This window comes from Phytophthora infestans, genomic scaffold (genome assembly GCF_000142945.1).
Source record: "Phytophthora infestans T30-4 supercont1.6 genomic scaffold, whole genome shotgun sequence".
NCBI lineage: Eukaryota > Oomycota > Peronosporomycetes > Peronosporales > Peronosporaceae > Phytophthora > Phytophthora infestans.
The window spans coordinates 257,700-279,777 of NW_003303753.1; the positions used below are offsets into that span (position 1 = coordinate 257,700).

A 22,078-nucleotide genomic window follows, 5' to 3' on the forward strand; every position below is an offset into this window, starting at 1 on the left:
CGAACGTGACAGATCAACGGGAAAGCGGACGTCACACAAGCTGAGTACTACCGATTGTCCGTTTCAGATGCTGGCTCAAGCTACCAAGCGTAGTGACGGTCAATGGGGCGTTGTGATGAAGCGTGAAGTGTACGCCCATAATCATCGTGTCTCCGAAGACATTTACAGGTCTTATCCGGGTATTCGCCAGGTTCCGGCGGACTCAGGCGGCGTTAGCACTAAAAGAGTACAATAACGGGATGAAACTACGCGCTCTTTTAAGAGATAACGACGTCTGCGATGTGGTGTCTACTCTATGGATGATCATGCCTGGAGTTCGCGAAGTTGGGTCTTTCCTTACTACCTTTCCACTCAACAAGAATGGTGAGGGAAGGTCAATTCAGTGGCGCGTCGACGGAGATTACGTGCCAGATCGAGTGCGATTCAGGCTAGTCGAATCGCTTGTTGATGATGCGTTGGATAAGCTGAGGGGCGGATTGGCGCTAGATGAAGAAATTGAGTTGGACAGGGACGGTGAACGAATGGGCAGCATTGAGAGTTACGTGGTGTCAATTGAAAAAGTTGGTCAGTTCACCAGAGAGCAACTGGAAGCTATGAAATCCTTGTGGGGGCTACAAGATACTTGTCGCAATGCTGTTCTTTGCTGTACCTGGTTGAATAGCACTGTTAAACCCGCGGTCAGTGACCCCGCTTCAGCGGGTATTATAATGGGAAAGATACTGGAGTGTTGGCCGTATACACCGCTGGTTGGGTTCGGATTCGACCTGACGTACAACAATCTCTTTTGCTTTCGAGATTCCGCTTGGCTAAACGATAATGCCATGCGTGCTTTTGCGGTTTGTCTCGCACGGTACAAGAACAATTGTACAGTTGTCATTCCGCCCCCCAAAAAAGCCAAAGATGCCAAGAATGGAACCCAACCAAAGGCCACCAAAAGTCGTATCTCTACAAGCACGCTCGACAAAGTTGGTGAAAGTGTTGCCTCGCACCAATTCGTGCTTCTTCCTATCAATTTTGGTGGCACGCATTGGGGATGCCTCGTGGTTAAGCGAGACACCAAGGTTATCAAGATGTACGACAGCATGGGCGGTAAGAGAAACAAGAAACGGTTGCAGAAGATGGCTGAAGAAATCCGTACTGGGCCTCTACGTGACGATTCCTACGAAGCTTTGGAAGTAACCGAGCCGGTGCAAACGGACAGTGACAGTTGCGGTGTGTTTGTGTGCCGGTTTTTTTTTTTTTGACTTGCGTGAGCAGCGAATCCCCCAGCGATGTGTCCCCAGCTGGTATTACGAAGCTGAGGTGGGAGATGCTGCACGCAGTCATGAAGTTGAGGCCGCGCTAGTTATTCGTGCATATCCGTCAGTGCAACATGCATGCAAACACTAACGATTTTAATACATGGTCAATTCTTGGGCAAAACCTGGACAATGGCTGTATGGTGCAGAAGTCGATAATGGTACATTCGTGGTACGCCACCATGAGCGTGAACGCCGACACACCGCAGCGGCCATCACTCTAGAATTTTTCTAAGTAGCGCACACATGATTTACCCAGGTTTTAAAACCTGTAAAATACCTGGGTAAACGGTGAAGAAAACGATTGGTTGCGGTGAGTTCCGACGTCGACTGCCTACGATCATTTCCACTTTAGCCTAAGTCGTGCACACATGAGTATCCCAGGTTTTATACCTGGAAAATACCTGATTTGGTCATTTAAGTTCCCGAATGTAAATTACCAAATCTGATTCCGTTCTCTATAAGGAAACCTGGGCGAAACCTGGCCCCCTAGCTGGACTATTCATGGAGAATCAGATTTCTGAGTATTTTTTCAATCTGGGAAACCTGGACGCTAAGGTCGTCCTTTTACTATTTTATGAAGAACATATTTGCACAAAACATATATTTTTCTTTATATTTTTTCACCATACAAAAGATTAAACAATGCACCCATCCACCTCAACTGCGAAGTACGATCCGCTACGAGCTAAATGCACCGTCTTCATCGGGTTCTCTACCTCGTAAGTAAATGTTGAGACCACCTTGCAGTCCTTGTCTACTGTAGTCACCTCAACGCTCCAGTTGTGAAGTTTTGAAGCGGCATAAATCTCCAACTCTCCTGGATCTGTGTCTCCGTTTTGAATATTCTCCAGATACTGCGCGCCAATGAGACCGTCGAGATCGTCCAGGGTTTTATGTAGTTCACCAGCTCGTAAACAAAGTCGTCTATAGCAGTTGATGTGCCAAAGAGTAAACAGTAGAACAAGCTTGGCCTCTCGTTCTCGGGCAGGTACCAGGAAGGAGCGGATACGCAGAGCTGCTCTCGATCATCCGCTTCATTAAGGAGATATTGATACGATGCGTGTCAGTTCTCCATGTCAAGATCTGGTTCCAGAAGGTCTCTTAATTAAGGGCCGATGAAGCTTGTCTTGCTTAAAGCTTGACTTTGGTACAATCCCGCACAGTGTAAATGCCTTCTTGCTTGACGAGTTGCTACCCAGTCCAGCGTCCATTCCGCGACAGTTTTGTAATGGGGGATCTTGGGATTTCCAGCAGCGGTTTGCATAGCCGGATCGATCAACGCTCTGCTAATGTAAGCATCATACTTGTTCCGGTAGAACGATTGATAACTACGATTGACAGCTACGTCAAGTGGCTGTAATATACTGGTGAGGTTGGGCGGTACCACCACGACAAAGATGTTGTAGCGCTCCAATAGTGTAGACTCTGCCAAAGCTACGTGACACGCGTAAGAATCGATCAAATAGAGCACCGGCTCCCCAAAGAATTGGGTCTCCTTCCTTAAACACACCACCGCTTTAGAGAAGCGCAGCAGGATATCTTCGTTCCACATGCCAGTACTATTCACATCTACCAGAACACCATCAGGGCACTCCGGACGATTCTTTAGTTTTGAAAAGAGAAGGTGGGGCTTCAGGATGATTCCAGAGGCTGTAATGGCAAACGTAGCAGTGAAGCGCTTATGACTTGTCCCTCCCTTTTTTGAAAGTACCTCACGGGATCCACGAGTCGTGATGGTCGTCTTAGGCTCGGTTTCAAAGTACCTTGGTACCTGGTTCATGTTAACGATGTTGTCAAGCTTGATATTGTGCAGATCGATGAGTTGGTGAACACGATGAATGAAATCACGGCAAATCTCTCCAGCATTATCAGGCAGTATTCGTGTAGTCGTCTGACGCCGAGAGACGAGGTTCTTCCGACGTTTAAATCGCGCCAACCAACCAGTAGACGCATCAAAGCCCGATACCTGAGGACTATGTAGCTCTCGGTAGATGTTCAGAGCTTGCAGCCGGATGTAAGCGTCCTTGACCCACAGTCCTCTAGTATTTCTGTCTAAAATCCACTCATGTAGACGACATTCTACATCACCGTGCTTGGCAGGTCTCCCCCCCCCCACCCAGTCTTCTTGTTGTACGCGTGGTAATATCACGGTCTCTCAGAGCTTCCTTTAGTTGTCGCGGAGATCCCACCACCCTCGAATTGTTCCTGGAGCTATTTTGTGTTTTTTCCTTGGAGCAAAGAAGCCTTTTCTTTTGACGCCTTTGGCGTGTTGGGACAGGATATCCAGCTTCTCTTTGATAGTATAGTTTCGGCGCTTGCTTTTCACCATGGCAACTTGGGAATGAGCAACCGACAAGAGGAACGAGAAAAGTTGTGGTCAAACACTGACAGCCAACCACCTCCTATTACAGTTATAATTACACATGTTACTGTTGTATGCAGTAGGCGTTGTATTTTGCTATGTGTTCTATACGAATATTTTATCGCGAAAGATAAAATTCCATTATTTTATTAAAGCGCCTAGGCGTAGGTGTCTGTCTGTCAGTCCGTCCGTGGCTAGGGTTAATAAAACTCACGCTAATGCGGGTGTTCTACTGGCTGCCGAGCGCAGCGAAGGCGACCCCCATTGGCTAAAAGCGACATTGTGTTTTGTACACACTTTATGTGGACTACACATCGTACTTAAAAGCACTACTTAAATTTCATTTTGCTCTCATTTTCAGCTGCGGTCTGCAAGGCTACGCAAAGGGCGCTGCCTGTGTGCGCGTTAGTGAGCATTAGGATAAAATGTCGATGATCACACACGTACGTTATCGTCTTAGGAGCTGTTGAAAAAGAATTGTAGGCTTTGGTGACTCATATTTCGAAACTTTAGTACTTTTTGGTAATAAAATGATATTTTAGGCTTCGTAGTACTTTTGTAACAAGTAATCTTTTAAAAATGTTTTGCGCAGTACTATTCAAAATATTTTTATATTATTGCATTGCATTTATTTGTAGTAGTAGTACACAAAATTATCATATAAGCTTAAGAAAAGCACAGCTTTACTACTATTATTAATGTGTAAGCTTTAAAATATTACTATTGGGGCTTCCCACCCCACACACCACTGCACACCACACCGCCTCCGGAAAAAAGTATCATCCTCCTCTGTATTTGCGCGCGTAGTGTGCGACCTTAAGATATTGTGCAAACTTTCCAACAATGTATGTAGCGTACATAAACAATGGAAACAGCGTTTGCAATTGAGCTAGCGCGGAGGCACGTGGATAAACAAGAACACAAATCACGGAGGAACACCGAGTCAGACTATGTTCACGATGCGATAGAAGGAACAACTTCAAATACGGAAGGCCACGGACGATAAAGAATTAGGACACGATATTTCATGCGAAGCACGAACCACGGAAGAGCACGCAGTCATGAAACATACAGAGCGGCACGAAATGACGGAGGTGGGTGAGAGCTGAAATAAAGACACCCCAACGTTACGAAAAACACGGGCCACGGAAGAAAGCGCACGTTCGCAGTCACGGTAGACTACGTAGCTGTGTGAGTGCACGGAGTTCTCCCACCACGGTACAGTACGAAGCACGGTCGACAGATTAAACACAAAGCCACGGGAGAGCATAAGCGGGAAACCACCGAGCTTTGGAACACGATATTAGTGTAGAACCGGAGCTCACGGAGACCCACAGCACGATACCACGGTAGCTAACGATCGCCCAGACGACAGACCAACCCCGACACCACAAGTTAGTACGATAGCACGAACTATGCCACTAAACATGGGATAAATCAGCCGCGGAGCTATAGCCAGAAAACCATCGAGCCGCGGAGATCAATACCAGTGTAGAACATGAGCTTACCGAGCCACGGAGGTCAGTAGTAGATTAGAACTCGATCGCACGGACGGCGGACCATCCAGGAAATACACGGGGGGCGCTCGGGGTGACCACGATTGCACACCGTGGAGCATGATGCCATTGTAGAAAACGATAAGACGGGCAACGCAGATGCACTACGCGAGCACAGCACCATAAATATCATTACCACACCGCGATTGCACGATAGCGTGATAACGCGGTCGATGGAGCCTCACCAGGCGAGCACGATACAGGAGCGACGAAACAACACGACTGCGTGGAGGCACGAATCACGGAAGAGCACCCTTCGGCTAGCGTACCAGCGATGGGAGGCCAACAGTCACGAAAGCCTGTGTACCACATCACCGGTGCAGCCCACGTAAAACGTTTGAGAGCTGGGAATATTTAGCAGCCACGAAAGAGCCCGTACTAAAGAGCATGGACCAAAAAGGGAGAAAGTGCATATCCACTAAGCAGCGTGGGCCACGGCTGACCAGGGAACCACGAAGACAGGAAGGACAAGGAAGAGCACGGGCCACTGAAAAACATGACATCCAACCTGTAGAACGGGGTAACGGTAGCTTACCAAACCACGATACTGTACGGGGCCGCATGAGACTACAGAATGGTAAGTGGTTTAAGTACACGACATCACGATGCACTGGGGTGGACGAATTCACGCGCAGCATAGAAGTACAGGAATCTAAGCAAAAGCACGGGACACACTAAAGCACGAGAAGCTGCGGCCACCTCATCTCCGGCAAACCATGCTACTCCGCCGCGTAGCGGCGGCGGCCGGCTATTCTTACCCCTTTAGTGGTCTGTGGTCTGCGGCCGGCCGTCCGTCAGTCCGTCCGTTATGGGCCTGTTTGTTAGCATGAACATTTTCCCACGCATGGCTACACTCCACCTGTTCAGTACTTCAACGTCCCATCCTTTCGACTGCACCTATCTGTGTGACTCGGCTTGACTATGCTAAATTTGCACTTTTAGCCATGAATAGGGTAAATAAATGTAACGCAAATACGCGCATTCTACTGGCTGCCGAGCGCAGCGAAGGCGGCCGCAATTGGCAAAAATTGCATTATGTGGTGTACATGCACTATATGGTCGACACATCGTACTTAAATGCACCGTTCAAATTTCATTTTGCTCCCGCGGAGCTACTCTCGACGCAAAGGGCGCTTCCTGTGTGCGCGTTAGTTAGCATTGGTAGAAGGCGCCAATGTGCACACACGTACTATATCGTCGTAGAAAAATTGTAGGGCCTGTTGACTTATATTTCGGCTTAAATTGGATCTTTAGTACTTTATTGGTTATAATATGATGTTTTAGGCTTCGTAGTACTTTTGAAATAGTTTAACTTACAATATTGTTTTGGCTAGTACAATTCTAAATATTTTCATATTATTGCTTGCAGTCATCTGTAGCAGTACTATAAAACAATAATTAGTGGCGCAAGAAAAGAAAACGCATTTTACTACTAATTCTAATCAATTTAAACTATAGTACCGGTATTATATTTGCGTTAGAAAAAGATGCACAATTTATTACCACTATTAAATATTTGAAAACTTTTAAAATGTGAAGATAGTGGCTCCCACAATCCCACCCCACATAACTATGTACACCACTCCGCCGCCGAAAAGAAGGATCATATTCCTTTGTATTTGCGCGCGTAGTGTGCGACCTTAAGATATTGTGCGCACTTTCCAACACGATATTTAGCGTACATCAAACAAAATGGAAACAGCGTTTGCAATTGAGCTAGCGCGGAGGCACGTGGATAAACAAGAACACAAATCACGGAGGAACACCGAGTCAGACTATGTTCACGATGCGATAGAAGGAACAACTTCAAATACGGAAGGCCACGGACGATAAAGAATTAGGACACGATATTTCATGCGAAGCACGAACCACGGAAGAGCACGCAGTCATGAAACATACAGAGCGGCACGAAATGACGGAGGTGGGTGAGAGCTGAAATAAAGACACCCCACCGTTACGAAAAACACGGGCCACGGAAGAAAGCGCACGTTCGCAGTCACGGTAGACTACGTAGCTGTGTGAGTGCACGGAGTTCTCCCACCACGGTACAGTACGAAGCACGGTCGACAGATTAAACACAAAGCCACGGGAGAGCATAAGCGGGAAACCACCGAGCTTTGGAACACGATATTAGTGTAGAACCGGAGCTCACGGAGACCCACAGCACGATACCACGGTAGCTAACGATCGCCCAGACGACAGACCAACCCCGACACCACAAGTTAGTACGATAGCACGAACTATGCCACTAAACATGGGATAAATCAGCCGCGGAGCTATAGCCAGAAAACCATCGAGCCGCGGAGATCAATACCAGTGTAGAACATGAGCTTACCGAGCCACGGAGGTCAGTAGTAGATTAGAACTCGATCGCACGGACGGCGGACCATCCAGGAAATACACGGGGGGCGCTCGGGGTGACCACGATTGCACACCGTGGAGCATGATGCCATTGTAGAAAACGATAAGACGGGCAACGCAGATGCACTACGCGAGCACAGCACCATAAATATCATTACCACACCGCGATTGCACGATAGCGTGATAACGCGGTCGATGGAGCCTCACCAGGCGAGCACGATACAGGAGCGACGAAACAACACGACTGCGTGGAGGCACGAATCACGGAAGAGCACCCTTCGGCTAGCGTACCAGCGATGGGAGGCCAACAGTCACGAAAGCCTGTGTACCACACCACCGGTGCAGCCCACGTAAAACGTTTGAGAGCTGGGAATATTTAGCAGCCACGAAAGAGCCCGTACTAAAGAGCATGGACCAAAAAGGGAGAAAGTGCATATCCACTAAGCAGCGTGGGCCACGGCTGACCAGGGAACCACGAAGACAGGAAGGACAAGGAAGAGCACGGGCCACTGAAAAACATGACATCCAACCTGTAGAACGGGGTAACGGTAGCTTACCAAACCACGATACTGTACGGGGCCGCATGAGACTACAGAATGATAAGTGGTTTAAGTACACGACATCACGATGCACTGGGGTGGACGAATTCACGCGCAGCATAGAAGTACAGGAATCTAAGCAAAAGCACGGGACACACCAAAGCACGAGAAGCTGCGGCCACCTCATCTCCGGCAAACCATGCCACTCCGCCGCGTAGCGGCGGTGGCCGGCAAATCCTAAACTATCAATGCTAGCACGGTGTCCGTCCGTCTGTCACACGAAACGCTCAGATTTTTGAGCCTTCCCATTGGCTGCCGAGCGGAGCGAAGGCGGCTTCGATTGGTTAAAATTGAAGTATGTTGCTTACATCAGTAAATTCATGTGGTTCACAGAGCACATATGGAGATTTGCACAAGACTATCCATTATCCGACATCGTTTTAATACTACGAAGTATTTACTATTTTAAAAATATTAATACATGTTGCTTTTAACATTTGAGTGCTAAACAGAAAGAGCTACTTATTCGCAAATCAAATAGCCCCTAAAGATACTTCCAATGCTGCAAGATGCTTAACGTACACGTAGGAATGCGTGTTTCTAAGGACATACTATAAATATACGTGATAGTATGTACTTAATAACTTTTGTAAGCTACAATGACTATTGTAACTACAACTGTTTCGCTGTAGAAATATTAATAAATTATCTGTGAGTGAGGTAACTGACTGAACTGCCTAATCATAGTACATGTACAGCAGAAGCTGGTCGTAAGAACAACGCTGTGTTAATAAACGTTGTCACTTGATCCATAAAGGTAGATACTGTAGTTTTAGATTGAACAAAATGAACTCATATGTGTTACTGCTGTAAACCATTGTTTTCTAAGAGTTGTTTAGACAGCAAAATCTGATTCTACTTAACCGGCGGACGCGTCGTCGACAGGGGCGTAGGATACGATTTTAAATGGAGCGGCAATACAACAACAGAACACGAGAGGTGTGAATTATAGTTGGATAGGTAGACCCCATAATGAAACGTTAACAAACTTGGAGCCTAAAAATGACGTCCAATAATTCTGGAATCATCGTTAAATTATCAAATACAAAATCACCAGCAACAGCAGCAAGGCGTCTTGCGACACAATATCCAAATACTTCAATCATAACTGGCACAGATTCGAGTGCTAATTCTGAATCAGCACGAAATGAACGCTACATACATTAAAATAGTACAATTTGAATACACAAAATGAACGCTACATACATTAAAATAGTACAATTTGAATATTGTTTAGCTTTCATTGAGTTTGAAATGAGAAGCGAACAATCTTTATTAATAGTTACTTACAAGCTGAATTAGGCAGTACAGACAGGTAAGTAGTGCAAGCTGGACAGGCCATTACTATCGTTTGCGCTGATGTGAGCCAAGTTTCATATCGGCTCAGAAGTGGCCCGTTATATCGAGCACGACGCTAAACTAAACATATTGTGTAGCGTTTGTATAAATGTTATTTGAAGTGCTGGTGGTTTTGGGTGGAAGATGAAGATACAGTGATAGCCAGCAATAAAAAAGCGATTGCATCAAGAATCTTGAATCACGAGAGGTAAAAATTATTGTTGGTTAAATAGACCCCATAAAGAAACGCTAGTAAACTTTTAAGCCTAAATGACGTTTAGCCATCCTGGAATCATCGTTACACTATCAAATAAAAAACACCGCCGTCAACAAGAACAACAGCAATGCGTCAAGGTTTGGTATGAGAAGTGATCATTCATGCGCTTTCGTAAGGCAGCAATACAAGCTGGAGGTCATGCGTAAGGCAGCGGTCTTACGATTTCTAAGAATGATGAAAAGCATTGCTCAGGTTTCTATTGGCTAATCACTGGGGTGGGCATCAACGACCTTTGTATGGGACAGCGTAAGAAATCTGCCTTACGTAGAAATCAGTGATATCATTGGCAGAAACGCGCTCGATGAGCTCACACGGAATCGCTCGTGATCAGCGCCAGGGAGTGGACGCACCTGGCCAAGAGAGATTAGATGGGGATGGCGTTCGAGCACGATGCATTTCTGACGGCACCATAGCCCGATACCACAGCTATCTAAAAGGAATTCGCCAGTGGGTGTTGGCAAACAAAAGCATAGCCAACCCTCAACGCTTCTTCGACGCGTCCGGCAATCTCGACCCGAGGAAGTTCAAGGCCAAGGACTTTGAGGCGTTCCTCGTCGACAAGCAAGATAAACTGACGACTGGTGCCCTCGGAGGGTACAGGAGCGCAATGAAGGATCTGTATCGACGCCACCAGTTGCCCCTCCCAAGCGTGTACGGCGAGAAAATGACAACGCTTTTTTCTGGTCTAAAGCGCTTATAGGCTGATCGTGACCAAACCGGTCAAGGACGCGAATCTGGCAAACGGCCACTTACATATTCACGATACGTAGCGGTGTGCAAGTCGACTCTAGCTCGGGATGATGGTGGGTTTGCCCATTTATTCCTGACAACGCAGTGGAACCTAATGTGCCGATCAAAATCTGTGGAGACTATCCAAACCTCGCACTTGGTGGGTGCCGACGACAGCATCGGCATTGTGCTACACAAAACGAAAACCAGCCAAGAAGGAAGCGGCCCTAAAGATCCACGACATATCTACGCAAATCTGGGTCGCCTGTGACGTGCTGGCTGACTGCATTAGGGGTTTATTTAGCGTGTCACCCACGGCTTCAACCCGGTGCCCTTTTTCCAGGCTCTAATCAAAAACTACGGCTCGGTAAGGCGCTATCACAGTGCCTCAAGGATGACTCTGATGCAAAATTCCTCGGTACACACTCAATTCGCAAAGGAGTGGCATCATATGCATCGGGTGGCTCCACTGGTGGCCCCTCCATCGTAAGTATCTGTCTTCGCTGTGGTTGGTCCCTTGGAAGTGTCCAAGACAGATATTTTCGCTATGAAAGTGCAGGGGACCAGTATCTCGGCCGTGTTGTAGCAGGCCTACCGCTTAACAGCAGTAAATTTTCCTCGTTACAGCCTCATTTCGTCGACCCCAGTTACAGCCAGGTTGATGAGTGTGTTCGACGGATGTTCCCCTCTCTTGCTGCTGACGGGAAACTAGGACAAACTCTGCAGTTGTGTGTCGCTGCACTAGTGAACCACGCGGATTTTCTTCGACAGCAACTACCTTCTAACCACGCGCTACTTTCAACATTTTTATTCAGAGACGACTCCGTAATGACTAGCCTGAAGCAGCAGGTTATAACGTCCAACTCGCCTTGGATGCAATCTACTGGTATCCCACCTCATATTGAGATTTACAAACAATTGGAGGACCTACGCGAGTCAATTAAACAATTACCGGAAACTTTGCTCAGTCGAGTTGAAATTTTGCTCGATGAAAAGGGTGTTGCGGCCGGTAATATCACGCGGGACGTGTTAGCACAAACAATACGCCAGCTACTTGCAGATGCTGGCATAGGTGTGCCATGTTCAGCAACTCAGCCCACAAATTCTCCTTCAGAAAGCAGTCAAAATGTACACTTCTGGGGCGGCAAGTTCCATTTCCTACCAGCTGACTTTGAGTTTCCCAGCACAGACCCGCTCACGGCGTGGATGTTATGGTGGTTCGGAAACAAAACGCTAGGATACCCACCGCTTTACCGAATAACAAGCCGTGATCTGTCAAGCCGGCAAAAAGCCAACACGCTTTCAGAATGGAAAATGTTCGTACACCATATCACGGTTGAGATCGAAAAAGCGACTGGGTTTGCAATAACAAAGATGCACACAGAGACAGAGGCTGAGAAGTTATTCGCACAAGGCATGAACAGACTCAAGTTACTCCCCACCATTCGGGCTCGAAGGAACACGCAGCTTAAGGTGAGTACTCCCACTCGCCTTATACGTGAAGCGATGAAAGCAGACAATCCGAACGCACTGTCAGAACCTTTTCGAAAGCGCAAACGCGCCAAGCGGAGTGACCCGACGGTAGGATAGGATGCGGGGTGCCAAGACATCTTACCTTGCTAGTTGCAGGCCTTCTAGTGTTTTATGATCAAGTTACCCACCGACGCCACTTATCGCATGTATTTTAACCAATCAACACACATCTCTATATCGTCAGAAACCTGCCTTACGATTTCTCCTCACAATTCATTCATGCGCTTTCGTAAGGCAGCAATACAAGCTGGAGGTCATGCGTAAGGCAGCGGTCTTACGATTTCTAAGAATGATGAAAAGCATTGCTCAGGTTTCTATTGGCTAATCACTGGGGTGGGCATCAACGACCTTTGTATGGGGCAGCGTAAGAAATCTGCCTTACGTAGAAATCAGTGATATCATTGGCAGAAACGCGCTCGATGAGCTCACACGGAATCGCTCGTGATCAGCGCCAGGAAGTGGACGCACCTGGCCAAGAGAGATTAGATGGGGATGGCGTTCGAGCACGATGCATTTCTGACGGCACCATAGCCCGATACCGCAGCTATCTAAAAGGAATTCGCCAGTGGGTGTTGGCAAACAAAAGCATAGCCAACCCTCAACGCTTCTTCGACGCGTCCGGCAATCTCGACCCGAGGAAGTTCAAGGCCAAGGGCTTTGAGGCGTTCCTCGTCGACAAGCAAGATAAACTGACGACTGGTACCCTCGGAGGGTACAGGAGCGCAATGAAGGATCTGTATCGACGCCACCAGTTGCCCCTCCCAAGCGTGTACGGCGAGAAAATGACAACGCTTTTTTCTGGTCTAAAGCGCTTAGAGGCTGATCGTGACCAAACCGGTCAAGGACGCGAATCTGGCAAACGGCCACTTACATATTCACGATACGTAGCGGTGTGCAAGTCGACTCTAGCTCGGGATGATGGTGGGTTTGCCCATTTATTCCTGACAACGCAGTGGAACCTAATGTGCCGATCAAAATCTGTGGAGACTATCCAAACCTCGCACTTGGTGGGTGCCGACGACAGCATCGGCATTGTGCTACACAAAACGAAAACCAGCCAAGAAGGAAGCGGCCCTAAAGATCCACGACATATCTACGCAAATCTGGGTCGCCTGTGACGTGCTGGCTGACTGCATTAGGGGTTTATTTAGCGTGTCACCCACGGCTTCAACCCGGTGCCCTTTTTCCAGGCTCTAATCAAAAACTACGGCTCGGTAAGGCGCTATCACAGTGCCTCAAGGATGACTCTGATGCAAAATTCCTCGGTACACACTCAATTCGCAAAGGAGTGGCATCATATGCATCGGGTGGCTCCACTGGTGGCCCCTCCATCGTAAGTATCTGTCTTCGCTGTGGTAGGTCCCTTGGAAGTGTCCAAGACAGATATTTTCGCTATGAAAGTGCAGGGGACCAGTATCTCGGCCGTGTTGTAGCAGGCCTACCGCTTAACAGCAGTAAATTTTCCTCGTTACAGCCTCATTTCGTCGACCCCAGTTACAGCCAGGTTGATGAGTGTGTTCGACGGATGTTCCCCTCTCTTGCTGCTGACGGGAAACTAGGACAAACTCTGCAGTTGTGTGTCGCTGCACTAGTGAACCACGCGGATTTTCTTCGACAGCAACTACCTTCTAACCACGCGCTACTTTCAACATTTTTATTCAGAGACGACTCCGTAATGACTAGCCTGAAGCAGCAGGTTATAACGTCCAACTTACCTTGGATGCAATCTACTGGTATCCCACCTCATATTGAGATTTACAAACAATTGGAGGACCTACGCGAGTCAATTAAACAATTACCGGAAACTTTGCTCAGTCGAGTTGAAATTTTGCTCGATGAAAAGGGTGTTGCGGCCGGTAATATCACGCGGGACGTGTTAGCACAAACAATACGCCAGCTACTTGCAGATGCTGGCATAGGTGTGCCATGTTCAGCAACTCAGCCCACAAATTCTCCTTCAGAAAGCAGTCAAAATGTACACTTCTGGGGCGGCAAGTTCCATTTCCTACCAGCTGACTTTGAGTTTCCCAGCACAGACCCGCTCACGGCGTGGATGTTATGGTGGTTCGGAAACAAAACGCTAGGATACCCACCGCTTTACCGAATAACAAGCCGTGATCTGTCAAGCCGGCAAAAAGCCAACACGCTTTCAGAATGGAAAATGTTCGTACACCATATCACGGTTGAGATCGAAAAAGCGACTGGGTCTGCAATAACAAAGATGCACACAGAGACAGAGGCTGAGAAGTTATTCGCACAAGGCATGAACAGACTCAAGTTACTCCCCACCATTCGGGCTCGAAGGAACACGCAGCTTAAGGTGAGTACTCCCACTCGCCTTATACGTGAAGCGATGAAAGCAGACAATCCGAACGCACTGTCAGAACCTTTTCGAAAGCGCAAACGCGCCAAGCGGAGTGACCCGACGGTAGGATAGGATGCGGGGTGCCAAGACATCTTACCTTGCTAGTTGCAGGCCTTCTAGTGTTTTATGATCAAGTTACCCACCGACGCCACTTATCGCATGTATTTTAACCAATCAACACACATCTCTATATCGTCAGAAACCTGCCTTACGATTTCTCCTCACAATTCAGTTAATTACAAGCTCAAACAGGCAGTACAAACGGGTACTTAGTGGAAACTGGACATGCCATTACAATAATATCTTTTGCATTGATGCGAGCTAAGTTTCATAGCGGCTCAGAAACGGCCTATGATATCGAGCACGACGCAAAGCTAAATATATTGTGTGGCGTTTGTAGACATGCTATTTGAAGTGCAGGTAATTCTGACAGATAGCAAACAATAATAAAGAGACTGTGTCAAGATCACAACATGAAAATAATCTTTTTTTAAGAATGGTAAGTATGATGCTAGGTGCGTAGGTTTTTGTTGGAATAATTGCACGGCTTACTGGGAGCTCAGCATTTTGTAGCGAATGGTCTAAATTAAACCCAGATTTATGAAAATGAAATTAAAGAAGTCGACTTGGGGCTCATAGTTTTTGCAATAATTATCTACCCGAAGCGAAGCGGAGGCGGGAAGACAAACAGCTTGAATAAAACCCAAGCTACCGCCGCGTGCTCGGCTAGTTCCTAATAATACTGCGAAGTATTATTGAGAAAACGGCAAGTCAGAACTGCACACTTTTCCACGAGTGCAAGCTATTAATATCTTACGTCCACCAAAGCAGCTGTACAGCTGCTTCTCGTTTGTATCGCGTGGGCTACTTGGTGGCTCGTAGGTTAGTCGTAAAATTCAACAGGATGACGGGGAGCGTCGCTCTGCTTGAGTTCTTGTTGGTCTTGACGTTCGCCCGACACATCCATCATGTGCTGATCGTCATCCTCACGGTCGCGCGCGGCAGCTTCCTTCTCCTCTTGAATTCGAGCTGACGGTGGTGCGACTGTGAAAGGCACACTGGGAACAGGTTCGATTTGGCGGAGGTTCTCATGGATCTGACGCTTAATTTCGTCCAGGTAAGCGGGTGTGTTGAGGTTTTCCATGTTGCTCACGGGCAAGTGTAGGCGGTACTCAGGTCCATAGTACTCAAAGTAGTCGTTGTAGGGCATCGCATCTGGGATATCAACGTCCACCAGCAGCGATGCCTCGTAGCACCAGGCACGTGCCACATTCCGCAATGTATAACCACCGCCGCCGACAACAAGAGTGGGGATGTTAAAGCTCTTGACGTACGCCACGCAGTCGGCGTGGCCCTTGGCTGACAGGTTGAAGCTGCCAAGTCTGTCACCAGAAAGCGAGTCTGTGCCGCACTGCAGCAGCACAGCACCCGGCGCAAAATGCTCCATTACCTTGGCAATGACGCTGCGAAAGATACCGGTAAAGCTCTCGTCGTCCATGCCGTCGCGGCACGGAAAGTTGACAGAGTAATGCTTGCCGTCTCCATAGCCGATATCTTTAATATCGCCCGTGCCGGGGAAGAACTCGCCGTATTTGTGGAATGAGCAAGTCATCACCCGGTTCGTCGTGTAAAATGCCTCCTCCACTCCGTCACCGTGGTGGATGTCGATATCGATGTACAGGACGCGTTGGTGGGCTTTTAGCAGCTCCAGAATACCGAGCACGCAGTCGTTCACATAGCAGAAACCGGACGCTTCTGAGCGCTTGCCGTGATGTAGACCACCGGAGTAATTGATGACGATGTCGGCCGATCCCGCGTTCAATTTAGCAGCGCCGCCGATCGATGCCGACGCGTAGAGTTGGCAGAACTCGAAGAGACCATCAAAGACTGGGCAATCCTCACCCACGTTGAAGCGTTGCAATTGGCGCAGATACTCGTGCATGTTGTCGGGTGTCACGAGCCGCAAGAAGTGGATATAATCGTCCGAGTGGAAGCGGGTGAGTTCCATCCAGTCCACCAGCCGAGGACGCTGAGCAATAGCAAAACAATTCAATACACAGAAGATAACTACATTAGCTTCTACGTTTAAAAAGGACGTTGCAATATCGCAGACGTACGAAGACTTCCATGTGCTTGGTGAGTCCATAGTTGGTGATGAGGTTGTGTGCCATTCGCACGCGATGTGGCTTCAAGGACAGAGAAACATTTACATAGTCAGAGACTAACGATTGTCTAGATATCAGCAGTCAGCTACTTTTGAGAAGCGTCACCTTCATGGGGTGGTTCTGTCCGTAGTGGTAATTGCCAATCTCCGCTGTCACGGCAACAAACGCGCAGCGTGAGTCAGTTAGAGCGAGTGACGCGCCGTATTCAACACGGCAAGAAAAACGCGTGCTTTACAGTCGTAGAAGTATGCCACGCGACGCTTGGAAGCTACGGTGCCGCCGCTGGTGTTCGCCACGGAACTGCCGTTGGTACTGCTCATGCTGTGTCGGTCGGATTAAGGGAGGGGGCTAGGATGTCGAAAAGTGTGCAGCATTTTAGTGTGTCATACAGCACGGTACTGTAGTGTTTTGTATCTGTACATCGACCAGCCGGTGACGCTTCCGTAGCCAACCAAAAGTGCAAAATTGGGTCATTTTCAGAAAGAAGCGACCTCCCCTCGCCACTCACTTTTATAGTAGACGCAGAAAATGTCTGAAAAGCCCGTGACTACCGAGCAGGATACCGTGGTAGAAGTAGACCACCACGACGGACGTGGCTTCCAACCCGTGGATAGTGTGGCCGAACAGGTGGCGCAGCTATCTGTGAGCGCCGACGCCCCCGCTGAGGACGAAGAGGGGGAGGACGATTTGGCGAGCCTGCCTAAAAATGTCCTGCTGCGTTTGGATGCGCTGCGCAAGTTGCAGGAGGCGCAGGCCGAGGTGGAAGAGGAGTTCGAGAAAGAACGTAAGGATCTGGAGCTGAAGTACGAAAAACTCTACCAGCCTTTTTATAAGCAGCGCGCTGAGATCGTTTCGGGTGCTAAGGAGGTGGAGACCGTCACGGCTGCTGCTGATCCTCAGCAGGCTGAGGCTGAGGAGGATGTGAAGGGTGTGCCCGGCTTCTGGCTGCGCGCCTTCATGAACCATTCGGTGCTGGCCGAGCTCATTCAAGAGCGTGACCTGCCTGCCTTTGAGTTCCTCACGGACGTGCATTCAGCGAGCCACGAGGAGGACAACGGATTCAAGCTAACGCTTGAATTTTCTGAAAACCCGTTCTTCACCAACAAGACCCTCACTAAGGAGTACGACATTGGCGACGCCTCAGAGCTGGGCGAGGCTGTGCTGCGCAATGTGATGGGTACGGTCATCGTATGGAAGGAGGGCAAGAACCTGTGTGAGGTGACCAAGAAGATCAAGCAGCGTGCTAAGGGCGGCAAGGGTGAGACCCGCGTCGTGAGCCGCACTGAGCCCTGCGAGAGTTTCTTCCAGTTCTTCACGCCAGTCGAGATGCCGTCAGAGGAGGACGATGAGGACGTAAGTGCATGTGGTTGTGATTGCGAGAGCGAATTGGTGTTTTCTGATGTAATGTGGTTGTTGATCTTAATATTTTAGAGCGAGATGATTATGCGCCAGCTGAGCGGTGATTTTGAAATTGGCTTCACGATCCACGAGACGATCATTCCCCAGGCCCTGCTGTGGTTCACTGGCGAGGCTGTGGAGGACGATGACTCGGACTACGACCCAGAGGAGGATGCGGACTATGAGGACTCGGATGAGGAGTCGCTTTCAGGCGACGAGGCCCCCAAGCCGCGTAGGGGCAAAAAGAAGTTCCCCGCTCTGGAGGGCGGCGCCAATTCGACGGAGAAGCCGCCTGAATGCAAGAACCAGTAGTTCCTGCATCATCAACTTGTTGAGAGTATCGTTTTGCGAGATTGACGCATCAGTAAAAAGCCCTAATGCCCACGCGCTCTTAGCCAAGAGAGACGAGAACATTTTTTATATTAACAAATCTTTGAGCCATCGTCAATCATCACGTAGTAGTATTTTTACTAGTACTTTTGTGCACTTCAGTGCTTTTGTCCTTTTCACTTAGTCGATTTTTTAATAAGGCTCTCCCTACGCTCACCAATATTTTGTACATAGAGCAGACGAGAATGAATCGGTATGCCTCAAAACGCTACCGGATCTTGCGTGGTATTTAGAGAATTTTCACTACTATTATGTAGCTACACAAGTGACTTGCAGCCAGGGAACCCGAAAATGCAATACTTAGATTAATACATCGACGTGAGCTGAGCAAATTAATACTTTAAAAGTAATTCAATTATCTGCATTACTCCGGCCCCACCGCACTCATGTCCCACAAATCACGATTGTAGTTCAGAAACATTATCATCTCGAGCCTGGCAGGAGACAGACATTCGCTTCCGTAGATCAGACAGCACCAGCTTAGCGAGAGAGAAGAAGCACTCACACTCGTTAGACGTTGGCGGGATGTACGCGACGTCGACGTAGTGCGCGCGCTTCACGACCTTGCGTTTCTTGAACGCCGCTCTCGCAATAGAACACTCCTCAGCGGCTCTTGAAGACGACCGTTCGAGATCAGGCAACCTAAATTCAGCGCAGGCTAATTTTTCCGCGTCGTTTAGCGCGTCTCCACGCTGTATTAATAATATGACTTGACCTTGCTGTTGTTCACTATAGTTGCCATTGTTGACAGCCATAAATTAAATAATTAGGATTAATTCTTATGCATATTATTTTTTCGAGCTCCCTGCTTGCAGAAGCCCACTACACCGTTCACTATAATTAGTCATGCCATAACTAATTATGGTGTTAAGGTTGGAGCACAGAATTTTGGAAATTTAACGGCCCGTTAAATAAAAACTACTACCGTCTTACCGCGCACTAGACGCCTAAGCGTTCAATTAAAATAGAGAGCCCCGTGGGCGTTCTATTCATGTATACAGCCTAGGCGCTCAAATGCAGAGATAAACTAAAAGTCAGAAGAGCGACATGAGCAGGCGATCTATAGATGGAGTCCGTCGAGCTTCAAGGTAAAAAGTGGCCCAATTCGTGCTATGCAAATGTGGTGTTGGAAATCCCACGTGAACTCTAGCTACAGATGTAGTTAGGATGTTCCCACAACAATACGTCTACTAGGATAGTAAACGATCGTTCGGGCGGACCTGAAGACCCCAGTTCTGCCCTTGCACCGGGACAAACTGGACCTTGTAAACTACTTATATAGGCCAACCAGTAAAATAAGAACACGCTACTAGCACGAGCAAAGCTAGCAGGTGTTTTGAATCCTCGTGGTCCCAACAGCGGAAGGGTACCAGGCACGGGTAAGCCTTTTACGAGATCACCGAGTGTTCAACACTCGGCTGGAAGAAATAAAAGGGAGGCAATTCAAGCACTCCCAGTCGTGCAAATAGGCAACAATAAGCCGTCACGTAAAACCTCCCGATAATAATCGGCCAATACACAAAGTCTCTTGGCCTTGCCGGATGAACCCTCGCTACAGAGCTTCGAGTTCACCGACAGGCATAACACACTCAAACAAGCTTGACCTGACGCTTACCTTGAAGCCGGACGTCGCTCTGTGTGCTTGAGTGGAAATTCTGTTCTGTATTTAAGCTTACCCTTTCGGGTCTATTCCTAATAAGAAGTCCTAATCAAGTATACAAATATCAAGTGAACAATGATCCGTTATGGATCTTCTTGCATGCCAAGCGTCGTCTGCACCGTCGCATGAGCATCTTTAACGGTCCGCGCCCTGTCCCAGACGGTGAAAGTGCCTTCCAAGGGTCGCTGAGTCTTCTGCGAACTCATCCCAACCGCCACTGAGGGTTCGTACCGTAGATGGTCCGCTGAATGCGAATCCGGCCAGTCCATTATTAATAATAAGGACAGCCTGGATTCAGTGACATATGCCCGTATCCAATACTCGTTGAACGTTCGGAGGTGACGCCGTCGAGTCCCTGGCACCTTGGCGTCTCCGTACATCACCTGACCGAGGGTTCGTCGCTTGAACAACTTGGGCGGTGTCTCGTCTTTGTCGACGGGTGATAATCCGCAACTACGGAGAAATCACTACACCACAACTGCCCCTGTCGCAATGGAAGCCACGGTACTGGTGCCCGTTGTGACATTTCTTCATTCTTCAATTCACCATCTCGCCACCGTATGTCCAAGCGTCTGAATCGAGTCGTGTCCGACGCGTTTCAGCGTCTCAATCCTCGTAGACGTCGCGAGCGTGAGCAGCTGGAGGTACGTAAGCCCATCCTTCTTTTGAATCATCGGTACCTTGCTCATCATCTCGCATTACTCGACTTGTTTCTCAGGAGGGCAAGGCCGAGGGTTCGAACGTCCCTCGGTCTGCTACACTTCCTCCGACAGCGGCATCATCAACTGGTCCTTCGGCGCTTCCTGCCCAGACTCTTCACTCCCTGCGGTAGCTCCTGCAGCACTCCCCGTCGTCGCTGAATCCGCGGAGATGGCTCCTGCTGCTCCTCCTGCGCCTGCTGGTGGTACACCACCACTCACCGAAGATTCGCTGCGCGCTATGCTGGCTGAAAGTACGGAGGCATCGGTCGATCACATGATGACCTCGATAATTCCGTACTTGACTGCAATGTCACGTCACCAAGTGCAGCTCAGCGTTGCGCCTCCTCTCCACGGCGATGTACACACTCAACGTCGCCTCGAGACTGCTGTTGGTTTCGATGATGTCCTCGCTGCATGTTCCACGACGTTCTCCAGCATCTCAGCTAACTGTTGAGGTGTCCCGCGTGACTTCGTTTGCAGTGGTCGCTCTCCGGTCGGCATTCATGTTTTCTTATTCTTAATCCACTTCCACAGCGTAATCATGTTCATGTTGTTCTTCAAATGCATATACAATTTGTTGTTGCAGTAACGTTTTTCGTCTGTTACCACAGGCTGCATCGCCCTGTGGACAGTTCACACGTGATCCAGTCACGCTAGTCTTCGTCCGCCACTTGCGCCATCTGCAGCCGATTATCGCTCTTCTTGGCTCGCAAATAGTCGTACAGCAGACCTCCACATGACAAGTTGGATGATGGTTCCCAAGTTGGATCTTCATAGCCACCCACTTGACTTTGAACTCGCGTACAGCACGCTCCGTGCTCGTCGACAGTGGTGTTCTGTCGTCGAGGATGGCCTCGACTTTATATTCGCCGGCAACTTGATCTGGTTCACAGCTGTCTTCAGGCAGCAGCTCCTCGTCGAAATCGGGTCTTGCTTCATTAGTCGCGTCTAGTACTAACCGAGTGTTCGGTCGACTGTTGAATTCGTTGACAGCCTTGAGTCTCGACACATGCACCACTGGGTGGAAGCGATACCCACTTCGGTCTGGCAGTTCCAGATCGTACGCAAACGCTTCCACCTTGCGCTTGATCCGAAAAGGTCCATGCCATCGGTGAGCTAATTTCTTCGTCAAGCCCGGTTTGACGCGTTCCATGTACAGCCACGCCCGGCTCCCAATCTCAAAAAGAGATCTCGGTGGGGCTCTTGCAGGATCGTCCATCTCTTCCGAAGCTTCTGGAGGGTCCGCCGAGTGTTCATTTCCACTTTGTTGAGGTACAGCGGCTTTTTCCAGTCGACTCAGGGCATCATTATGCTTTTTAGCCCTTCGCTCTTTTCTACAGCCT

General features: G+C 48.6%; 3 protein-coding genes across 3 annotated transcripts; 2 read left to right on the forward strand and 1 right to left on the reverse strand.

Moving 5' to 3' along the window:
• Positions 1-239: 239 nt before the first annotated feature.
• PITG_04498 (cysteine protease family C48, putative) lies at positions 240-1,345 on the forward strand (the record flags this gene model as incomplete). Its single annotated transcript, XM_002905235.1, has 3 exons — positions 240-677; positions 726-1,222; positions 1,270-1,345. The coding sequence occupies 3 exons, from the start codon at positions 240-242 to the stop codon at positions 1,343-1,345; spliced, it is 1,011 nt and encodes a 336-aa protein (XP_002905281.1).
• A 13,959-nt stretch (positions 1,346-15,304) lies between these two features.
• PITG_04499 (histone deacetylase, putative) lies at positions 15,305-16,906 on the reverse strand (the record flags this gene model as incomplete). Its single annotated transcript, XM_002905236.1, has 4 exons — positions 15,305-16,450; positions 16,539-16,607; positions 16,692-16,735; positions 16,822-16,906. 4 exons carry the CDS (start codon positions 16,904-16,906, stop codon positions 15,305-15,307), a joined length of 1,344 nt encoding a protein of 447 aa, XP_002905282.1.
• Positions 16,907-17,071: 165 nt separating this feature from the next.
• On the forward strand, positions 17,072-18,296 carry PITG_04500 (nucleosome assembly protein 1; the record flags this gene model as incomplete). Its single annotated transcript, XM_002905237.1, has 2 exons — positions 17,072-17,939; positions 18,018-18,296. 2 exons carry the CDS (start codon positions 17,115-17,117, stop codon positions 18,294-18,296), a joined length of 1,104 nt encoding a protein of 367 aa, XP_002905283.1.
• Between the last annotated feature and the right edge of the window lie 3,782 nt (positions 18,297-22,078).